General features: G+C 43.5%; 1 protein-coding gene across 7 annotated transcripts in view; it reads left to right on the top strand.

Moving 5' to 3' along the window:
- The window catches only part of pcdh19 (protocadherin 19), a 75,802-nt gene that overhangs the window by 28,604 nt on the left and 24,035 nt on the right, over positions 1-23,163 (top strand). For 4 of the 7 annotated variants that reach the window (XM_079556330.1, XM_079556328.1, XM_079556326.1 and 1 more), the window contains exons 3-4: positions 14,624-14,683; positions 19,217-19,400. In XM_079556330.1, coding sequence (XP_079412456.1) covers positions 14,624-14,683; positions 19,217-19,400 — 244 coding nt within the window. The remainder of the gene's footprint in view (positions 1-14,623; positions 14,684-19,216; positions 19,401-23,163) is intronic. The other 3 variants (XM_079556329.1, XM_079556325.1, XM_079556327.1) reach the window with 1 other exon arrangement.

Here is a 23,163-nt window from a genome sequence, read left to right as displayed (position 1 = left end):
GTTCTGAGGAGATAACGGATTAGAGCGCGTTTCCACCATAAACACAAACATGCAAGTGTGCATCTCGGTTTGATAAGCCTTGGAAATTACTACATGTAATACGCAGCGCCAGAACAATAGGATTCAAGATCTGGCTTTGGAGAAAAGGTGGGCGCGGCAGGATCCGATATGTTTAAATCATAGGGGTAGAGCTTAGAGGCGTGATTACAAGGTGCACAGCAAAGTCATTGTAGGGCATGTTTCAAAGGAGGCCTGGGAATACATTGCCTTTACCCCATGTGGATTCCGTACAGGAGATCCGCCGTCTGTTGCTGTTTTCGCCCCCGTGGTGAAAAATGATGTTTGCGGCCCCGAAGACAGCGGCTAATACAAATTAAATTAAATGAAGTCAGCGTGGGTAATCCCTGTGTGATCCCTCCCCTTTACGAATGAGTGGGTCAAAGCCCGGTGCATCTGGACCCCTGCGCGGCCGCGGCTGACGCTCAAGCTGCACAGTCCCACGGTGGGAGTAGCAGCAGGGCGAGAGATGAGACAGATCCACGAGTATGCTCTTGAATATATATATTTTTTTTTTTTAACATGTATTGTAGCGTAATCGTCTGTTCCCATATGACTTATTGTGGATGTTGTCTTTGGTGTCAAAAACGCTTTGTGCCGGCGTTTGGATGAAAGAACTTTGCATAAAGTAGATTGGTTAGTTGTGACACAGTGACTTTTGCTTAAGCTGGATTACCCCAACAATTCCGTGGGTAAACATTTGTGTCCAAAGCAGGGAAAGCCACTTGCACAATTATTTCAGTTGCCATTGATTCAACCATTGATGATGATGCCGAGAACATTCGATTATTTTTTGCCGGCATATATCAGCCGTGAAAGTGTTCAATGAGTTTGAACCAGAGTAAAAAGAGGGAATCAAGCAAAAGTAATAATGTTGACATGATTTTTTGTTGTACATATTTACATTTAGAGAATGGTTTTGAATCATATCATACATCCCACTATCTCCTGCACGACATTTTGTTTTGTTCACTCTGTGCCGTCGTGATAACAAGCGAGATTTACAGTTGCTCTTGTGCAATGTGTAGTTAATGCTCTTCCATCAATCCTCTTCGCTGACATCTGTCTAAAAAAAAAGACCATCCCCCCCATATTAGCACCAGATGTGGCGCACATTAAAGTTGGTAAACAGGATGAAGGGGAAAATCCTGCTAACTTCCATAGCCCGAGTATACCAGGAGTAGCTTGCATGTTTGCGACACAAACCCAAATATCTCCCATCTGTTTTGAAGTTGGCTCCGTTCCCGATCATCCACCCCGATTGGAGTAGCAGCTAGTATGATATAATGCCCCTCCAGCTGGTGTGGACAGATATGATGTTTAGGGGTTAGCGGATTCGAGGGTCTTTTCAATGGATGCACCTGCATTGAACATGGCATTTTGAACAAAGCAATGCAAGGAAGTGTAAATAGTGCTTGCTTGGACTTGTGGCCTGGAGTAGTGGGATTAATAGCAGCTGATGATGAAGTTCCACTTGTCTGGGGTGGGCTGTGGATGCCTTCCCTCCACCCTTTCCACCCTTTTTTGGCTTAGGATGACAGCAGGGTTATGGTCATACTGTACATGAAACATTATATGGGAACTATGTGATTTTTATGGTGAATTTGTAATCGTCCAAAAGCTTATGAGGAAAGTACTTAACGGTAACTATGTACAGCTGCTTTTACTTTAGTATTTGATATTTCTCTTTTATAGGAACATGAAACAACAGTTTAACAATACAGTATGTGGCTTGTTGTGACAGGGCATCTACTACATGGCTGCTCTGGGGATGATTGATAGACACATGGCTGCAAACCGGCACCAATGGCCTCTCCGACCACCTTCAATTACATGGATCTCGCAGTTTTATCGCTTTATCTCAAGAGCAAAACAGAGGAATATATGGCATCGAGTGTGCATTTGCGATGCAATGTTTCGTTTCAACACCACCCAGTATGGCATTAGCAAAATCCAAATGTTCCGCCTTAATGAGCATTGATGTATTTCCACTCACTTTGCTGCGCACTCCCTCTCTCCACCCTCCCTCCCTCCCGCGCTTCATAGTTTGCAGTGTTGTAGTGCCGAGCAGCTTTGCGACTCACTCCCTTTTTACCCGGTGTCAGATTAAGGCATGTCAATAAACAGACCCACTCAATCCATCTCCGCTCGCACGTCGCCTCCCCGCCTATAATGAGCCGCCGCAAATCTCCGTGCAACTAAAATGTCTAGGAGAGACGCCTTGTCACAGCGCAGGGGAAGAAGAGAAGGCGACGAGGGAAGTAGGTAGGGGTGGGAGGAGAGGGGATGGAGCCGAGACAGCGCTGTGTGTGACAGTTTGAAGGGGGAACTCACAAAGCAGCCAGCCTCCTGCCTTTTTATGTTTGCCACTTGATTAAGTCCTTTACACAGATAATTCCCGCCGTCCTCCTGTGCATTGCCGCAATCAAATTTTAATTTCAAGTTTTGCCGCGGCACGGAAGTTGTGTTGAGTTTGCGTAATTGGTAGTTAGCTCTGCTGCGACCACAAAACTGAGGATTAACACAAGCAAATATTTGCTTTTATACAAAGTTGGGAGAAGTGTTCAAAAGTTGTTCTTCAAAATACTTGGGCTGTGAAAGTGAATATGGCTACCGCTGCTACTACTCCATTAAATACGTACATTAATTTAGTCAAAAATAGGTTCGTCAAATAAAGGTTTTTTGGGCCATGCCATAACGTTGTTTCCTCACTAAAAACAACCAGTCTGTATTTTCTGGATTATGTTTGGTTTGGTTCGAAGTTTGGTGCTCGAAGTGTGTTCATCACAGCGCCGTGGATTTGCTACCACGCTCTTAACCACAAGTAATAATAATAATAATGCATTGGTTTTATATAGCGCTTTTCTGGACACTCAAAGACGCTTTACATTGCACTATTCGTTCACTCCATACTCGGTGGTGGTAAGCTACTATTGTAGCCACAGCTGCCCTGGGGTAGACTGACAGAAGCGAGGCAACCAGTCTGCGCCATCGGCCCCTCCGACCACCACCAACCACTCACTCACTCACTACATTCGCTAGGCTTCCTAGTGTTACCAAACGGTCTCTCATCCAAGTACCGACCAGGCCCTTCCCTGCTTAGCTTCCAAGGTCTGACGGGATTGGGCATCGCAAAGGCGGTATGGCCAAGTGAAAGCTTGTGTTCGCTGTTTTATCATTCGCAAGGATGCCTGCAGCGGGCACTTTGCAAAATCCTGTCCAGCCCAATCTCTCACTCCATTCCGAATTTTTCTTGGACATTAAGTTTTTAAAAGGTAAAATATCAATACTGAGCTACACAAACCAATGCTTTCAAGGCTCAGCATGCTCAGAAAGTATCTCAAAATCTGTACTTATCAATATTGCTTAAACTTTCTACTACCACTACAACTACCAAAGTATGTTTCTCAAGGGACTTAACTTAAGATCATTTACACAGAGATGCAAATAATGTACTACTAATAACGACTTCAGCCAGTCAACATCCTACAACTTATACCACACTTTGAATTTATTTCCTTTATATTTGTTTAGTTTGTTTGCCCCGATCCGAACATGACTGGAGGACGATGTTGTTTATTCGGTCTTTAAAGAGAATATGTTTACATAATCATCAGAGTTTTACGTGTTTATTTTAAGGAGTGGCCCTGGGGAGCGCGAGAATACCATTGGGAATTCCGTGCGAACACCCTCTTCCCCCACAGTACCGTTCGATATAGGCCAGCCAGATATCTTGTTAAAAAAAAAAAAAAAAAAAAAAAAAACATAGAAACATTGCCCTGCTTATCCTCAGAGGATCTGGAAAAATGTACGTCCCTACCCAAATTGTTAATGCTTCTTCAGTCTAAGAAAATCACCGTCTTTGTGTTTGCGCCGGCCATCCGCGCGCTTAAAAAGCTTTTTTCTTGGATAAGGGGAGTGTGAACATTTTGTGGTCGCCCGTCAGACTTACAGAAAATCCCTCCAGACTTGCCTAAAGGGGAAGTTCCCACTATTTGAGCTTGATTGGAATCCACAGGCTTTACGGAGACTAAAGCCGATTTCTCTTAAGGAAACATCGTTGATATTCCACTCGTTTTTCTGTCCTCCTCCTCCATGTTTTCGAGTCGATAAACCCTTGAATGCTAATCTCTGAGAGAAGGGGTTTTCAAACAGCGGGGCGAGGGCCGGTAGTGGTGGCGGTGGCGCGAATGGAAAGTAGAAATTGCTTTGACATTTAGGCCAGAGTTGACTAGATTTGTGGTGTTTTTTTTCCCGGGTTAAGTTCTTGTACGAAACCAATTCAAGAGATGCCCCTGACTTTTGAACAAATTTAGCCCTGGATATATCCGGCTTTATTCAAACAAAAGTTATTTCGACTGTCATCTGTATCGGTGAGAAGTGAAGTGTGGTGTATGTTAGATCCCTTGAGGAAATGGAAGTAAATATGCTTTCCTTTCACATTCTGTCCGTTTTACTACATTGAATCTGTGCTTTCTGAGTTGCCGCGCAGAGTTCGCTAACCACAATCTCCTCCAGACGCCAACAGCCCATCACCAAACAGGTGTTCCTTGAAACTCTATCCCTCCTAACAGTGTTGCATGTAGACCCCTATTCATTGTCACTCTTTGGTCTGGGACCCCATGTGAGCCCTGGCTTAGAATTCCCAGGCTAGTGTCCCTTTTTAAAGACAAAGACAAAACAAAAAGTAACACCCAGGAAGCCACGTGCGCCATCCTGATGCATTGAGACAAGTTGGGGCAAAACTGTGAATCCCCCCCCCCCTTCTTAAGACAACAGGCCTAGCTTAAGCCTCTTTAGCGCCAGCCAGCCTACCACCAGCACCGGAATGCAGACGTCAACAGCGCGGGGTGCCTATTATTTAAACTCTTTTTCATCACACTAAGGGAAGAGGGGAACGAGCTTTGACGTTGAGTAGCGCATTCATAATAGATGCCGTTTCTATAAATGTATGTATAATTAATCACATCTCAGCTAATATGGAGCCTCTAAGCTTGAGTGACGTGGAGACTGGGCCGGCTATTGTCTCCTTCCCTCAGACAGACAATTGATGGGGTAGCTTCCTGCGCATTGGTGGTGGCAGTGGTAGTGGTGCAGGTGGAGATTGGCCTGGTGTACTTTGTGCTTTGTTGTTAGTAGAGCCGGTGGTTGGCCCTTTTCTGACAAGCGGTCGCATGTGTGTGAGAGAAGAGCGAAGGATTGGGGTAAAATGAGACGGAAGCACGAGCAGGAAGCAGCGGAGTGAGAACGTATCTGTTACATTGTGTGTTTGGAAATGTGTTTCTCCGTTTGCTCAACAACAAGAAACACTTAGCGCCTGCGGTCGAGGATGAGGCTGAGCTAAGCAGAGGATCAAGGTTCGTGTTTTACACTGAGGTGGAAGTACTCGAAAGTATATTGAAGTAAAGCGCTTTGGAGTATTGTTGGCAAAGTAAACGCTCCCTTGCTGCTGCTACAAAACTATTACTTGTACAATTATTACTACTGTATCACAGCTACAGTAATCATCATTACCACTTTTACTACCACCAATGCACAGCTCATGCAGTCGCTCAGGTCAAGGTTCAGCAACATTATGTGGCCAAAGAGTGAGACATCCTGATGCATCATCCTGCACATCGGAACATCCTCAATGACCAGGTTATTCCATCCATGGATTTCTTCTTCCCTGATGGCATTGGCTTCTTAACATACAGATAGAAATGGATGCATTAAAAGTGGATTTGACAGTTACACACTTCGACACGTCTTTGTCATGTCTGAGCGCCAGGGTTTGAAGAGGCCAGAGTTTTAGGTTGTGGCCTGATACAAAGAAGAGCTTTTGGAAATGTTACAGACTCAGGCCCCGCCCACTCCTTGTACAGTAATGATCAGCATTTATCATGATCTGAGTTAGAGACAAATACATTTAACCAATAACAATGTATATGAACCAAAATCATTATATACAACTTTGCCATTTGTCCCACCACTCACTAGAAAGAGTAAGCAGAATATACATGTAGGAAAGTTGTGTTACGTTTTGACACAGTTCTTGCAGGGATCGGGGGGTTTTGACAGTTTTTAATCTTTGAAAATTCCCCCAATTTACATAAAGTTCCTATTGAGAGTTTCCTATTGAGTACCTGGAATTTTCCACCCAGGTCAAAATGAATGTCTTGAAAACATATTACAGTCCAAATATGTAAACTTGTTTATGTAAAATACCCAGTCACTTCTCGCCTTCTCTTTGCCAGTGTCGATGTCCCCACAGTGTTAATTTCTCCATTGTTCTAGTTTTTGTGATGCATTGATTGGTGATGAGTGCCCCGATGCTGCGAATCTGGCAGGTTATTTGTCACACGCTTAGCCTTCTGTCACAGTCGATTGTGGATAATTTGAGTTGCATTGGAGCCAGTTAAATGTTAACAACTCTCTGTATTCATGACAGTTCCCCCCCTTTTAGCGTCGGCGAGAGAAAGACAGAGAGCGAGAGGGGGGAAAAAAATAAAAGAAATTTGTAATCTCATCCGCGAGCCATGGCTGCGCCTCGGGCTCTCTTTCACCCTTTTTTACCGCTGATCCTCCCTCAGGGGCCCGGGCCTCTGAAGGAAGAGTCAAATCTATAATCTAGCAGATGGCAGTGGATCTATAGGGGGAAATTCTGTAATACTGAAGGTGATGATGATACGGGTGGGGTGACTGTGGTTTCAAAATGTCCACCTCACGAGTCAATATGGCCCGTATTTGAGGTAGCGCCTCTGAAGAACGCACTTGAAAGAGGTGCCGGTGGTCTTGTTCACGGGTGTCAGTTAGACGTAGCGAGCTGGGTGTGCACCCTTAGGCGAGGAGTTTCTGGGGTGCCAGTCTTGCTTGAGATTTAGCGGGGAAAATTGTGTTTGTCTATGCGAGAGCGGGAATAGAAAGTTGTTTACAATCTAGTCGGGAAGGAACACTTTTTTTTTCTCCCTCTACAGACTGACATTTACAGCAATAGATTTACATTGAGATGTGGGTTCATGAACTTCACAATTCCGATGGTATTAGTCGGCTTTCTGATTCCAATCAATGGTAATAACTTCTTTCAAGAAGATTTAGAAGCGGTTGAGTCATTCTATCTGAATAAAATTGATCTGACATCAATGTAAAAACTTTTTGTTCGGGGTTAGTCAAAAATGTCAGTATTGGCATCCTGGATGTATGAATTCAATTTTTAATTGTTTACTGTATCATAGATTATCATTTTCGCCAATAAAAATACCTCATTTCTTGGTCTGCTGCATTACAGAATAGAAATGTGTTAAAGGTTTCTGAATTTCTTATCCCGATGGCTGATTTGAAAAAGCAGTGTGACACAGGCGAAACGTGCATAAATAACACCGAACTCGGCGCAGTTGAACAGAGACGTCTCTGCTTCCCCAAACCGAACAGCATAATGAATCTTCCTTATTTCTCTAATTGCGTTTAACTCCCCTGGATTCCCCTTTCCCTCTCGCCCCCGTATGCCTTCCTTTAGCAATGGGATATCAATAACCATGAACATAATGTGCAGCGCTTCCTTCCGGAGAGCGAGAGGGGAGTCCGCGAGCGCGCTGCATCTCCCCAGGACACAAAAACAATGGGGAAGAGAGATAGAGGCAGAGAGCGAGTGAGTGACAAACATAGACTGCTCAAACACAAAACACAAAACGCAAAATCCAATATGACAGTTCTAATTGATTGTCTGTAGTCGGCTGCTTTGTGTGCGCTGGGATACGGGGGTTGTGTGTCCTCAAAAGGCACGGAAAGAAATGGTTTGCTGCTTCTCAAATTGATGACGTTAACGGCATGGAGAACATACCGACTTAATCTATTTTGCTCTCTGTTGATGCTCAGCGTTGGAGACAGATGGCCTCTGACTTTGACATTTATTTTGACTTCTGACGTTAATTATGAATGTGATTGCGGGTCAAATCGGATCAGAACTTGTAAAGACAGTATAGACGGGTAGGATAGTGAGGTTGTGAAAATCGCAATATGATGTTCCTTCTTGCTTCCAGCTTCTTCCTGTGTGTTTTGGTTTGTATCTTCTTTTTAAGGAAGAGAATCCATTAGGTCACATATTTGATTGCAGAAGGATCACATGGAAGATTGCAGAAAATGTTTACGTGATTCATAAAATCGAGGCCTCGCAACCATATAACACAGTGCCAGGAATCCAACTTTAGACTAGGGCAAATGCTTTCTTGAAAGAGCAGTCGAATTGATGCATCTCACAGGAGTAGTTTCCACTGAAAGTTCAACGTGAAACGGAGCAGGGAGAGAGACATTCAGCAATTTGTGTGACGAGTCGAGGGCAGATCTCGGACGGCGTTGATCTTCACCTTTTACTGACCTTTTCCGAAACAACAAAAACGATACAGAAAAGTCTGCAGTGGCAAAAAAGGAACAACAGATTTCCATAATATCACAACCAGTACGACAACCCTAGCGCTACGACAGTGAGCTATTGTTCCTCCTCCTTTGCACCCCTATCCGCGCAACATCTGCTGAACTTGTCGCCTGTTTACTGGTGTAACAACTGGCATCGCAGCGCCTCTCCTGACTCCCCTCCGCCGCCTCGTCCCCGCCGCCGCCGCCTCCCCGTGCCCCCTACACACAATGAATACACTTGCATCCCGACTACAGAAGCAATTGTCACGCAGCGAGAGAGGCGAATCAAATCTTACGGCAGCAACTAGGCGAGGAGATTGCTTTTTTCCCTCTTTCCGCGGCGGTGGCAGAAGGAGCGAGTAAGCCGCCCGGGGGCTGTCCACTCGCCGCATGCCGATGTGCGCCGCGAGTTTGACCACGGACAAAGAAGCAACTGGGGCGAAAAAGGGAAGGGAAGAAAAAAAAAAGGAGGAGGGGAGGGGATGGGGGAGCATCTACTGAGGTTTTGGAGACAGACACAAGGGCGGTGTCCGAAATCAGTCAGTCATTCAGTTTGTTTAGTCCCAACAGGGCACCCTTAGAATCAACAATCTTCGGATGGCCCACTTTTCAGAGCACATTAATTATGTCATCGCTTTTGCACAATACAAATTGTTCGCTGTTGGCTCATGCGCCGGGCCTTTCTCTGCCAACGCTCTTGATGTCGAGTCTTGCAGCCATTTGTGTGTGAAGTGCCATGTTGAATTTGCAAAATGAAAAAAAAAAAATACATAAAAATGCCGAATTTGTACATAGGGGAAGGTGTTGAGGGGGTTCCAAACTGAATAAGTTGAGTCATGAGTCATTAACAACTTAACTGTGGCTATTCGCGAAGTGATAGCACGGCGATATATTATCACCAAAGTGAGGTCAAGTGGAACTCTCAGTGCATTTTTTTTTTCTGGTCCTGTTGCTGTAGCTATAGCTGTCTCCTGTCAATTCCGAAGCCTGGAAGAGACGCCAATTCTGCCCTTGCTGTCGGCTGTTAAAGGCTAATTACGGCTAGTGCCAAAATCTCCGGCAGGTCATCTCCTGTCCATCTCGCCTTCATGTCCTTTTTTTTTTCTTCCTTCCCTCCTCCTCTTTCCTAACTCCTTAATAAGCCATCCGTCTCCCAGCGACACCGGTGCCCACACTCTTCCACTGCCGCTCCAAATGAAAGCAACAATAATTACAGCGATAGATCGGCCCTGTCCTCCATCCAAACGTGGGCCATGTTCCCCATCAAAACAACAACATTGCCCTAACGCATTAAGTACAGCCATTTGCGGGCGACCAGCTGTAGTTAAGCTCTCCTCATCCCGGTTCCGCTTGAAACTTGACCTCCCGGTGAGATATATTGACATTGCCGCCAATTTGAGGTCTGCGAGGGTGAAGAAAAACGTGTGAACAGGCATCGCGAGGTGTTTTTTTTTTTTGCATTCTTGTTTCACGGGAAGCTTGCAGTTCATTTGTCTGATTCTCTGTTGGAATAGGCGTTTCAAAGGGACTCGTCTGTGCCCAAGGTTATGCCCTCCCATGTTGCTGGTTTGTTTATTTCCGCTGACAATTTGATAGATGGAGGAAACAGGGTTATCTTGATTTACGAGTGGCTCTTGTGGAAGAAGCGGTAGTGCAAAGATGGGGGAGAGGAACGCATCATTGATTGGTTAAAGGAGCGACTGACACTTAAAGACAGATTTAAGTATAAAAACACGGAGAGACAATTGCATTTTGTTAAGCGGAGTTCCAGGACTGGAATGTGTGGAGAGGACAGCCGTTCTGTGCACTCGAAAAAACCCTCCATCCGAGCCAATTACGGAGTGACACTGGCACAGAAATGTTCTGCCTGTGTCTTTTAAATGAAGTTTTTTTCCCTTGTTACTCATGCCGTGGGTTTTCATTAGGTTCTCTCAGCATGTGCAGCCAGCGTAAAGAGAGAAGAGGCTTAAATCCTGTTTGCTGGGACTATAGGAGTAGAACACTTCACCCCAAACATGTGCGTGGAAGGAATAGCGGGCCACAGAGCGAAGTTTGCATAGTGTAAAATTGGCACGAAGAAAGATTATTGCTCTTCGAGGAGGCTCTGACTTTAGTTTGTTTTGTGGTTGTTTAAATTGGTTTGCATATGTCTCGAAGATATATGAGACATATCTCATATCTCATAATCTATCACTTAAAGGGGAGAACTTTTTATTTATTTATTTTATTTTAGAGTCCTGCACTCAAACTGCTTTTATTATGGTGCCATTGATTTGTTTGCATGTGGTTAGATAAAAATGGCGGCTTATTCCTTTTTTTCTTTTTTTTCTTTCTTTTTTTTTTTGAAACAAAGTTCATTTAATCTGCTGCTGGCGGAGGTCTCTCAGATCAACATACACACGCAGCGTTGTAAAGTTATCAGTGCTTATAAGCAGCAGTTATGCATGATGTGTCCACTTTAATGTAGCTTTGAAAGTCTGTTCTTTGGAATATTTTTTCCCCCTGCTTTTCTTTTATTTGATTTAGTTCATGTTTCCTTTTTTTCCTTTTGTGTTTATCACATTGGGCTCTTTTGTAAAGGCATCGACTGCCCTGGCGTTAGCCTTCCTCTGTAATCGTATTGATCCCTTAACATTGCAGGCGTATTGTTTATTCGCATCAAAAGCCCCGTGTGCACTTCTTGAACGTGGCGGAACTTCTAAATGAATGAAATATTACGTGTTAATCTTTAATGAATTGTTAATCTGAAATGTGCTATGTTGCTCCCGCTGCTACCTTTGATATTTAATGGAGTTAAGCTGAATGGGAACAAAAGGAGTCGGGGGTAATACAAGAGAACAAACTGTGTGCGCTGCATATTACCGGCTAATAATCAAATGTTAATTAAATTCTTTTTTGGTGAATATCTCCTCTATAGTAATGAACTAAGGTTTAATTAGGGCTAAGTGGCAAAAAAAGGAAGATGGAAGGATGCTAACCTTCGGTGCAAACGCAACGCAACATAATTTAGTGAGCTCATCCTTGTGTTGTTTACTACGGTGGAGGTTCAGAGAAAAAATAGCAATTAGAGGTGATGGAGATGCGATGGAGTAATTAGTGCCTTACTTTCTCTGCTGAGAAAAGTAGCTATCAATGGCCATCGAACACACAAAGCCTCCTATAGAACACGATATCGCGGTACACAAATAGCTGCCACTGAGCTTATGCTGTGACTTAACTCGCGATGTGTCAAAAATAGGCTTTAATTTAGTTTAGCAAATTGCCAAGGAAATTACGGTCAAAGCATGCAATTCCCTCTCTGTATTGCAACTTTGTAGAGCAATACATTTCAGTTGGCTTTCATTCATTTACCATTAGGCTAATATAAGGCTAAATGAGGCTAAATGTGTTTTCGTCACCCTGCATTTTGTCGTTTTGGATTTTTTCCCAGAGATGAATAAGAAAAAGAGCAGAATTATGTGATATAGTGAACTTTAATAAGCACATTGGACATCTAATGAATTGCTAGGTTACGCTAATGTGCTCTGCTGCTAACACCGCCTAGCATTCGTGGAATCGATAACAAACAAACCAAGACATAGACGATTATATATATATTCTCCCCCTCGTACATATTTCATCAAATGTAAACAGGCCACTGGAGCTGTTTGCTGGAGGTAAACACCACTCGTCGCTTCTGTGATCTGCCACACTCGCTTTGACTTATTTATGCATTTTTATTCATCTCCAAAGAGATCTAAGCACACTGGGATTAGGATGGCATTTGCCGCTTGATTTCTCTGCCTACATCTCCCTGCTGGAGCTGTATGGACATTCCCACTGCGGTTAGAAAGCGCTCTAAGATTGTCAAGATTGTGAAGGAAAAGTTGACATTTTGACAGCTTGAAGTTAAATGTACGCGTTTATCTTATTTTGTTTGGATGTTTTGTTTTGTCATCTTTATCTTGGATCGTGAACTCCCCGCCATATTTTCTCCGATTCTGCCCATCTCAAAACCTGCTCTGGTTATGGAAACGAATGACAGTTTTATTTTTCCCCATAGGTCTTTTGTGAAACTTAAATGATCGAGAATTCAAAGACATAACATATCATACAGAACATACCGAAGGCTTGGAAATAATGCAAGAAAGGCTTTCAGTCATGAGCCTCCCTCATTCTTATAAACGCTCCCAAGTTGTAGAAAATGAAGAATATTTTCACTTCTGAGCCAGAGCTGGTTTCAAGTTGACAAGGACTTTTTGAGCTACAGTAATTGTCTGATCATGGGCTTGACACAAAAAAAAGAAGAAGAAAAAAAAAAAAAGGTTTTTGCTCAAGGTGCGACCGTTTTTATACTCATTCATAGAAATATGGAAGAGGTGAGCGCTTCAGGGTCATATAGATGTGTGCCAAACAGGTGCTCTCCTAGGATGAGGCCGATGATAACAAGAGTAAAAAGAAATACTGACTTGCTAGCATTTCATTAATGTTGCCCCCTTCGCTGCATTCTTTTGCCGTATTCACAAATTGAAAAGTGTGCTCACCTTGTATGATGGCCGTGTGTGTGTAAATACAGTAACACTTCGACCAGCTCAGCTCACTGGATAATCGCCCTTTGTTGTGCCCTGCTGCCTGCATTAACCTTCCTTATCATGGCTTTTTGAACAACCCTTTTGATACCAGCGCTGTAGCCTTCCCCAGAAGTCAACCGTCCATACTCGCTTTTATCAGGTCAGACTATCTAAGCTGTGGAATGTTAACCACAACTCTATACGGTTTCTAGTTCCCGGAAAAACACCTGCATCTTATCAAGAATTGACAGAAGGGGTGAAGATCTGAGCTTTTTTCCCCCCTCCCCGTACGACCAGGAAGCTCCACTGAGAGGGCTTGATAGCCTTTAGACCGCTCAACTTCTAACATGCGGAGGCTCTGTAAGAGTCGGTTCATGCGTGGAGATTCTCCTTGCGAAATTAATGCTAAAAGATGTTGTAGGATGCTTTGAACTGCGCAGTCTAATGTGGGTCAGAGATGCAACGAATGCATATTCCGAAAGCCTTTTTGATCTGCAATTGCAAAGTTAAGATTCCCCTGGTGCGCGCTTAATTTCATCCACTTCCCCGCGCGCTTATTTATTTAATATTCATAACATTAATGTCTTCTCAAACATGGCCAAAGTGGAAGAGTTCATAAAAAGTGGGGGGAAAAAAACAAAACTTTTTTACTCCACATAGTAAAGTCTTCCCTGGTGACGGCAGACTGAAGTCAAGGGAGAAAACTTCTTCTTTTAGCGTTTGGACCAGTGAAACAATGTGGCGTGTGGATTAGGTTTCACGATCCCGACATTTCACTGAGAGAGCTGGTCCATTTGCAGATTCAGTTACAAAATGACCGGATCCTCGCCATCCTTAGCAATCACCACCACACTAAACAGGTCCATGTGACGTTTCTGCCGCACCGAATTACGTATTCATCGGTTTCAGTGAGATTACTTGCTTCCTATCGGACGCCGTTTTGAGGACATTTAATCATTCAGCGGGGCACCAGAGGGAGGGAAGGGGGAGCGTTCGAGCTTCCTAAAAAAAACTCTGGTAGATCAAGCTGTCCGTCAGTTATTTGGATCCGAATCTATGTTGTTTTAAATTGCAAATGGCTATAGCAAAGGTTACATTTTTTCCATTACTTGAGACCTGAAATCCCACATTTTAACATTCGGCGCTGTATTTACCGGCATTATGCTGATGAAACGCTCCCGCTGTTTGATACGCTTGATCCACTCAAAAGGTGAACAACACATAATTTTTCAGACACGACTGCACGTTTCTGCGCCTCTACGTGGTTACCATAGCCCGCAGTCGCAGCCCACAGCTTGCCAAGATGCCAGCAGTGGTGGGCTGCCCTCGCCTCTGCCTCGCTCCTTTCCTCCCAGTCAGCCTCTCTCTGCATGTGTGCTTTGAACGAGAACAGCCCCTTGTGACGGCGCTGAGCTGCTCACCGGGGCCTTTGTGCGCCATAACATTTCGACTGAAAGCCAATTACTGCTTACATTATTTTTGCCGCTGCATCCATTATTAAAAGCGCCTCTTCCTCTCCTCCCCCCCCCCCCCCCCCCCCACCAACATCATCACCCCCCCCCCCCCCCCCCCCCCCTCCTCCCCCCTCACCATCCTCCCCCCCTCCTCTCTCTACTGTCTTCCAGACCGAGAACTACTCCATCGACACGAGCTACGTGAACAGCAGAGCCCACCTCATTAAAAGGTATGTCTTGATTAGAAATGCTAACCGGAGCGTCGTTAGCATTGTGTTATCTCTAATTGTTTAAACTCATTAGGCCTAGGTTACACTTGGAGCCGCCGTCGCCGCATGTGTTCTATTCGTGCGGTTCAATTACAATAGAAGGAGGGGGGGGGAAAGGGGTTGGGTAACAATCAGGGGGTGTCTTGTGAATTACACCCAAAATCCAACTTCTGCGGTTTGATTAAATCAAGGAGTTGTAAGAATGAGGTGATTACTTTCATATTTTTTTTTCGAGTTAAACTTGTTTCTCGCGCATAATGGTGTTTATTAACTGTGTGCGGTGTAGGCGGGGGGGGGGAGCGGGAAAACAGATGCGGGGTTGAGAGAGAGATGTACCTCAGGAGGATTGCCTGTTCCCAGAATTTCATAAAGAAGTGCAGGGGATATTAGGCTGCATTCACCCATATGTTGTCTCTAATAACAGTGGAAGGAGAAGTAAACAGTCTCTGTTTATTAAAAGTAGTAATCCCGTGTTTGCAAATGAAGTCATAGGAGACACTTTGGTGGAGCTGTTGTATTCCATGCCATGGAAGGCGCACTTTTTCTGTATTCATTAGGGCCGGACACAATGGGAAATCATAACAATGTTCACTTTTGCGAAAAAACCATTTTGACACAGTGCGTTCCATCAAATTTAAATACAAAAATACAAATGATTCAACAAATTTGTTTCGGAACAGTTCAATTGTATTAGCAAGGATTTTAACAAAACTTTCCTTCTTCTTTTCACTTCCTTCAAATGTTACCCTATATTGTAGCATGGCGTCCTAACTTTCAAAATGGTCGCCTTCCTCCAAAGTTATCAAAACCAAAACAAACCCGACATACAAACTCCAAAACCACAAAGTTTCAGTTTTCACTCTGAGATTTCAAACTAATCCCTGTTCCCTCCATGTTTTCATCTGTCTTGTCTTATCAGTGGAAATCAAATAGGGAATCTGGGCATAGCCTGACAGGATAAACCAGTGGAATGCAGGTCAGGAGTAGGAGAAGGGGGCCATACAATAACTCCCCGGAGCCGCAGACGTTCCTGTAACCCCGCCCTATGTTGGAAGCACAATCCTCCCCTTGTTACCTGCGCCCAAGAACCACAAAGCTTTCCCTTTTGTCTGCGTCCGTCCCTTTGCTCTTTTCAAAAGCCATTATGGCAATTTGTGTGCCTTAAAAGAATCCGTCCCCCCTCATCCGCATTAATGTAAACAAAGAGCATTGAAGTGTGGGCCTTTCGCGGCACACTACAAAGAGGTTCTCCAGCTCCCTAGCCCAGGGCCCGGGGACAGGTGCAATTACAACGATAACATCTGAAGGAGGCATTAGCGCCACCACAGATGTCCCTTTCTCCTCTCAGCACCGGAGGAGGGTCTGGGAATGCGTCTAACCCTGGCTCCACAGTGTCCTTCAGCCCGTCTTCACCTTGGTGTTTGTTTGCGCTCTTACGTTGACTCAAGCCACTTTTCAATCTCCTAACACCCTCGTAGCATGTTTCAACATAAAACATAGACATTTCGGCAGGTAGATAAGATAAAAGTAGCACCGCATCAAGAGTTTTCAGTAGAACAAACTATACAGAGAAAAAAAGTGTGGACAAAAGTTAATGCTTGAATCTTCCAATATTTGATGTACCTGAGCGATGCACAATGTTGGATGACTATCTCCTTGCAATTCTTCTGACAAGTATAGCGCTTGCGATTAGATTTGCCATTTGTGTTTTCAGGATGTGGTTTACAGTACACTTTGGAAACATGTTCAGTAACATTTTGTAGGAGGAACATTTGCTAAACTGATTAAGGAATCACTTGCGTTTCAGAAGATGTTTGTAGAGCTCCAAACGTATAGGTTTTAAACATAATGTGCATATATCATGCAAAATCAACTTTTTTGAGCTTTAAACGATGTTATGACATTCCCTCGTCAAAGACATGCTGTACGTGGTGCAATATTTCACTACCTGCAGTTTCGAGTAAACCTGTTTCACGGTTTCTTCTTCTACGGTGTCAGCACTTCATTCTGTACAACCTGGATACAATTGTGTCATTGTTAAACCCCAAACTATCCTCCACTTAAAAAAAACATATTCCAACATTATACATTTTGGGCTGTTCTGTGCTCAAAGCGTGTTGATCACATCCTGCTGAGTATGTAAACCATGCTGTAAATTAAAACTGAAAGTTTGTTTTTTAATTAATTATTCCCACAGCTGCCAGCAGGAGGAGCCCCAGTCAAGATCTGGAGCGCTTGAATTTCATTTGTTACTATATTATTTATTTATTTTATTTCTTATAGAGGCATGATTTCAAATTTTAAAACAGAAAATATCAATGCTGTTTTTAAACCCCGCATGCATCATAAGCATGATATGTCCACTTTATGACCCCATGGAGATTGGATATTTTTATGGTTGCCAGAGGATTTTATCTCATTATTTCAAATTATATAAAAAATGTGCTCAATTAGTTACAGCCCTACAGCACTTAATACTTGTGTGACTTTGACGTACTGTTTTGTTCTGGCCTCAATCCCAGGTAATCTGAGGTTGACATGATCTTGCATCAGAAAGAGCACACATAATCAAATCCTTAACGCTATTTACAAATCAAGTACATGTTAAAAATCAAAATGAGCTGCTGAAATGCACTGCCTCCTCCACCATTCACCGATATTTTGACGTGTGCCTGTATGCCGAATCTGAATACTGCCTATCAATACCCAGATGTCTAAATCCCATGCTTCTTCTCCCTACGGCGACAACACATGTTTGAATCTTCACCCCTATTTAGCGTTGTTTGTAAAGCAGAATTTGTTCCAGTGGGATGAAAATCAAATGAAGGGAAATCACGCTGTTCCTTTGCAGCTGTTGATTGCGCAGCCCCCTCCCATGCACCATCCTCTTTATTGACTGCGAGCCCCAGACAAGACAGATGCTCCGCTCGTAGTAGGCTTCCAGCGCTTCCCTGCATCCATCTTCCTTCCAGGAATTCCCGATTAGGCCAGTATTTGTTTGATTGTGGTGGGCGAAGGTCTCCTGTTTGTTCAATGAGACGTCCTTGAAGCCAAGCGAATCCATCCAAAATGTCCACCCCCCCTTCTCCCCCTGTCTAAAACAATGTGGTTATCTCTTGGAAGAAGAAGTAGGGGTTACTTCAATCAAAAAGCCTTTCAACAGATTCAGCAGACTTTTTTTTTGCCTCAAAAATATGCAGCTGGGGAGAGATTGAGCAAGAAAGCACTCAAGTACAACAATTGGGGTATTTTAGATAATTGCTTTAAAATTATTCATAACAAGCTAATTGCATTGTTAGACTATAGCTTAGTCCCAAATCCAGTGAGTCACATGTAAATTTGTGTAATTATGTGCACTTACTTCTGTATATTGGTCTCCCTTGTTCTAAAATTTGTTGTAACTAAATCACTACTACAATAGGCTTTCTCATCATCCAAACACACGCATTTCTTAGGTGATATCATAAAAATCATATGTGGTCTTGGCAAACCGTTTCTCCATCATAGTCATATTGAAAGAAGGTTTTGGGGCCACATCCGAGCCCACCAAAACAAAATAAAATGTAATCATTTTACACAAATTGTCGTTCTGATTTCACATCGATGTGGTCTATGAATTGACAACAGCCAAGGACATTTTGATCCCTCGCAATTTGCAATGTGCGATGGCTATCGCTAAAAATACTTTAGTTTACAAGTTTCAGGTCTGTACAATTCCAAAACTAAACCCACAAATTCCTCATTCTCTTCTATGTAAACTCAAGATATATACATATCATAGACCGTAAAAAATAATAGACAGCTCCTCCTCACTCCTCCCCGTTTGCCATAATAACTATGTTCGAGGGGGAAATCATGGCGGATTTACAGACTCCTCCTACCCTGCTGTGACAGTGCATGTTCCTAAAAATGGCATAAGGGCGGGATCTTCACCCGCGCCATTAGCTCTTATGCTAATGGCTTGTCAATCAAAGTCTGGCGCTCATTAGTTTAGGAAAAGTAGAAAGTTGCTTTTAAAGTGCAATGCTTTCTAATGGGTGCTAGCGGCGATATGGAGGTAATGGCGGCCCCTAGTGTCGCAGCAACGAAGCATGGCAGAAAAAAAAAGCTGCCACCTGGATTTAACTGACTGTTTTGATCTGGGGTGGCTACAGTTGGGCAGGTCTAGTTTCAGCAACACTTTGTGCCCAAAGAATGAGATCAGCTGACGACCTGAACGTCCTGAATGAGCATGGAGGTCTTCTTCCCTGATGGCACGGGCATGCTCCAAAATGACAAAGACAGGATTCAGGGAGGCAGTGTACAATCGACACAGCATACAAATTCCCAATGTATGTGTGTGTCTAAGACCGTCACGTGCCCACACATCATCAGTTAGGACAGGAAAGCAGGTAGACTTTTGGCAGACAGTCCTCCGGGTGAGCGAGTGGATGTGATGTAAAAGATGATATGACAGTTAATCAACATACCCCCTCTCCTTTCTCCCCTCTGCTGGCCCCCATGTAGCACATCCACCTTCAAGGACCTGGAGGGGAACAGCCTGAAGGACAGCGGGCACGAGGAGAGCGATCAGACGGACAGCGAGCACGATGTCCAGAGAGGCCACTATGTCGACACGGCTGTCAACGACGTGCTCAACATGACAGCGCCCCCTAATGTGTGCCAGCTGCCAGAGCAAGGTAAGAACGAACTGGCTGTGGAAGAAGAGCTTTCTTGACATATTTATTTTGCAAATGTAGCTCACGGGACAGAGAGGTTGGAGCCTGATGCAATGGGTAATAGAAAACCTTCAAAATAAGTGGCTTTGACTGTTAGAAGATGCTGCTGATGCATGAACAATGTGTTTTAAAGATATGAATACAAATTTGAGTCGGCCGTCATTTTGGTAATAACCTTGGAATGCAAGATTGGCTAGCAGCAAACACTATTGCTTTTACAATCCCAAGAACTCTAAAATGTCGTGATGTCATATACAGTATATCCAATTTTCCCAACATGAAAAACACTGTAATAATGTTACCTGAGGAAAGAGATGTCCCTGTGACCAGCCATCTTGTTAATGACAATGGCCATGGATTGACCACATTTTCAAGTCTACTTTCATGTTGCATCTAATCAGGTGCATTACTGTCTATATTCAGTCTTCAGATGTCCATGCGCCACTTCTGTCTTTGATGTCCAGGCTTGAGCAGCTAATGTAGGGGATTTCTTTGTGTGGACTCTTTTGATTTTGGCTAAGGCAACATTATTGACTGATGGTCATGTGCAACCTTGGAGGGAGATCAGACTTTACAGTATGTGTGTGTTTTAACGGATGCAATTAGTCTCGTAAAGGTAAAGGTTGCAAATCTACATATCTCCTTGTGGCCTCATCCATTATTCAGCATTTAGTGGGGAATTAATGGTGACATGTCCGTTTCGCTTGAAAATACATTAGGATTTGCTTGGCAGAAGTCAGTGAAAAAGGTCCCTGTCTTTCTTAGTCGGATGGAACAAATTGTGGGAAAATATCCGATTAAATAAATGGCCTTTGCCAATTGCAACCATTCAAATTGCCATTTGTTTCACAGGTCTAGTTCTCCGCTACAACCAGTCTGGTTGTATGGAGTTCGGGACAGTGCAGAGGAAGGGGGAAAGGAAGGCAGAATAAAAGTGTCTACTACATTCACCGGAGGGTATTTACAGAGCTACAGGAGGGAACACCATATGCACAGGTGTGATGGCTCAGTGGTCCACAGCAGTAAGAATGATTCACAAAGGTAATTTTGTATGAATGAACGAGGAACACGGACTTCCCTGAAAAGAACTGGAGCGCTCTCCCTCCGTCTGACCACTGCAGCGCTCCAAATAAGCAAGCTATATTTAGATTTGCCTCATATAGCATACCATTTTTCCTGTGCCCTACTAAGGCTCTCTACTTCTCGCACTTTGTCTCTCGCTTATGAAAGAATTTTTAATGAGCACACATATCCCAATTTTTCTTTCCCGTTCCACCCATTTATTTTCTATCAGCGTTTTGAAAGTACGCAACAGGCAGGTTCTTGTTTAAGCCTGTTAATCAACAAGACGCTTCAGAGTTTTGATAATAGATAACACACTCAATGCTAATGAGAACGGACGATGGAAAACGTCCAATGGAGGTGCCTTCATTTCGCAATGACTCAGACGCCAATGCATGTATAGGAACACAAAGTACGGTGACCATTACAATCAAGCCGCTGTTCCCCTCCGCGGCATTGGACAGTAATGAACAATGAAAAGTGCATTTGCTGACTATTGGTTGCCAGCGGTAATTACTTTACAGGCTGCAGAAATCCCGCGCCTGTAAGAATGCATGCTGACAGGTCCTCCAGTAGTGGGATCTCATTATTGGAGACAATTAGAAATGATGTACATGAAGAATATTACAAGTGGGAAGAGCTCTCTGAGGCAGTCCTTTTTTTTTTTTTTTTTTTCATTAACACCGCCCATGATTGTATCTGTTTCAGCAAAATGGACGCGTGCCTCTTGAATGTGTAATACGGAACACACCGCCGGTAAACACGAGAGGCTGTTTCACTGCCATGCCCATTCCCTTTGACCAATAGATGATAACAAACTGTCTGCTTGGAATTACAATTAGCCTGTGCTACTTTATTGGAGTCTTTTTTTTTTTTTCTCCCATCCTTCTGCCTGGCCATCTTCAGGGCTTAGCGCTCCATGGCCGGCAATTTTCTCCAGCAAGGATTTAACAAAATGGCTTCGGCAGAATCTTCTCCCTTTGTTTGAAAAGTCAGCGAGCGGCGGTGGTCACACTGGAGAGTAATGAGAAGCTGTTCATAATTATTAAATGAATTGGCCAAAGATCCTTACACGTTCCGAAATGTAATGACATAGCAAATGAAATCGTCCCTCTATTACCATCTCAACTGTCTAATTACATGGTTAAAGGGAGTGCCGGACTGACGGAGATGAGCAGATTTAGCATGACGCGCGGCTCAATGCGTCTCAAGCCGGGGGTCGCTTTTACATCACAGTTCTTAATGTGTCGTTTTCAGTTATGAAAGCTATCTCTGCGGTAATTTCTTCAGCACAAGTAGTCCTATAAGCTATTATACGTGGATCATGAGCCTGTATAATTCCCATCGTGCAATTGAGCCATTTTGGAGTCGCAATTCTAAACCGACACTCAAGGTGCCCTTTTGGACGGATTTAGTTTTCAAGAAGACGTATCCTGCACAAAATCATCTTTTCGGGGGTCTTTGTAGTGGCATTTTGCTTATTTCACGCATTATGTTTGTGATGGCTCTCATTCGTCCAGGAAGTATCCATCGTAGTGAAGTTTAAATCATCGACTGAACTCGGTTTGGTCCTGTCGTCAACCAGACCCAGTCCAGTCCAATGATTTAAGTCATGATTTAAGTCATTGATCTTCACAATCGTTAATTCATGCAGTTTTGAGTTTCTACTAGGGCTGAAAGATATATTGTTATCGTATCGACATCGAGACATGAACATTCCAGATATTAATGTCGAAAAAGCAAGACATGGTAAATGGACAACTTATATAGTAGCACTTTCTACTTTTATTAGCCCAAAGCACTTTACAGTAAGGAACCAGTCACCCATTCACTTTATCATTCATACATCAATGTGAGCAGACACTAGCAAGTAGGGTGAAGTGTCTTGCCCAAGGACACAACGACAGTGTGCATTTGCGGGAGCTGGGATTCGAATTCCAATCACAAGATGATCCGCTCTACCGCCGTCGCCCCATATATATCATTATCGTATTGATATCGAGATCTGAACATTCAAGATATTAAAATCGAAAAAGCAAACAATATAGATTCTCCTCAATAAAACTGCGGTCTTTGTATTATGATGTTTTCATTTTTCGGAAAAATGCTTGGTTTTCACCTAACCCATAGTTATATCATATCGTATCGAGATATTTGGCATGAATATCGACATGTGAAATTTTGTCCATGTCGTTCAGCCCTAGTTTCTACTACTGCTTTATTTCCTGTCACAGACGGACCACGAAACACTAAATATTTGTATTTTTTTCATCCGAGCATACAGTTTGCAAATGTATACGTACAGTGGACGCCCTAGAAGTCTGGATCTGAACATTTGTGAGGAAGTTTACTCACACTCTTTATTTGGCTCTCTTGTAAAATTGGGCTACTACAAAGATTGGGAAACCATATTTGGCAACTCCTACAGAACTTTGCTTTAGGGATTAGTTGCATGGGCATTTTGGAATTCTTCCCTAACAAACGGATGAAAATGTCTTGAAACCAACAAAGTGTACGCTCAACACCCTGCTGCTCGGCTCCCTTCTGGGACCACTGTGTTGTATAGTGCACCTCTCCTGCCAGCTAAAGCGCCAAACATGTCGAGAGACTGCAATTGCCAAAGGACAACAATCCAAAGATAGAAGGCGCCTTGTTGTTTTTT

The sequence above is a fragment of the Gobius niger genome (genome assembly GCF_951799975.1).
Source record: "Gobius niger genome assembly, chromosome: 5".
Lineage (NCBI taxonomy): Eukaryota > Metazoa > Chordata > Actinopteri > Gobiiformes > Gobiidae > Gobius > Gobius niger.
This window is presented reverse-complemented; position numbering and strand designations above follow the sequence as displayed.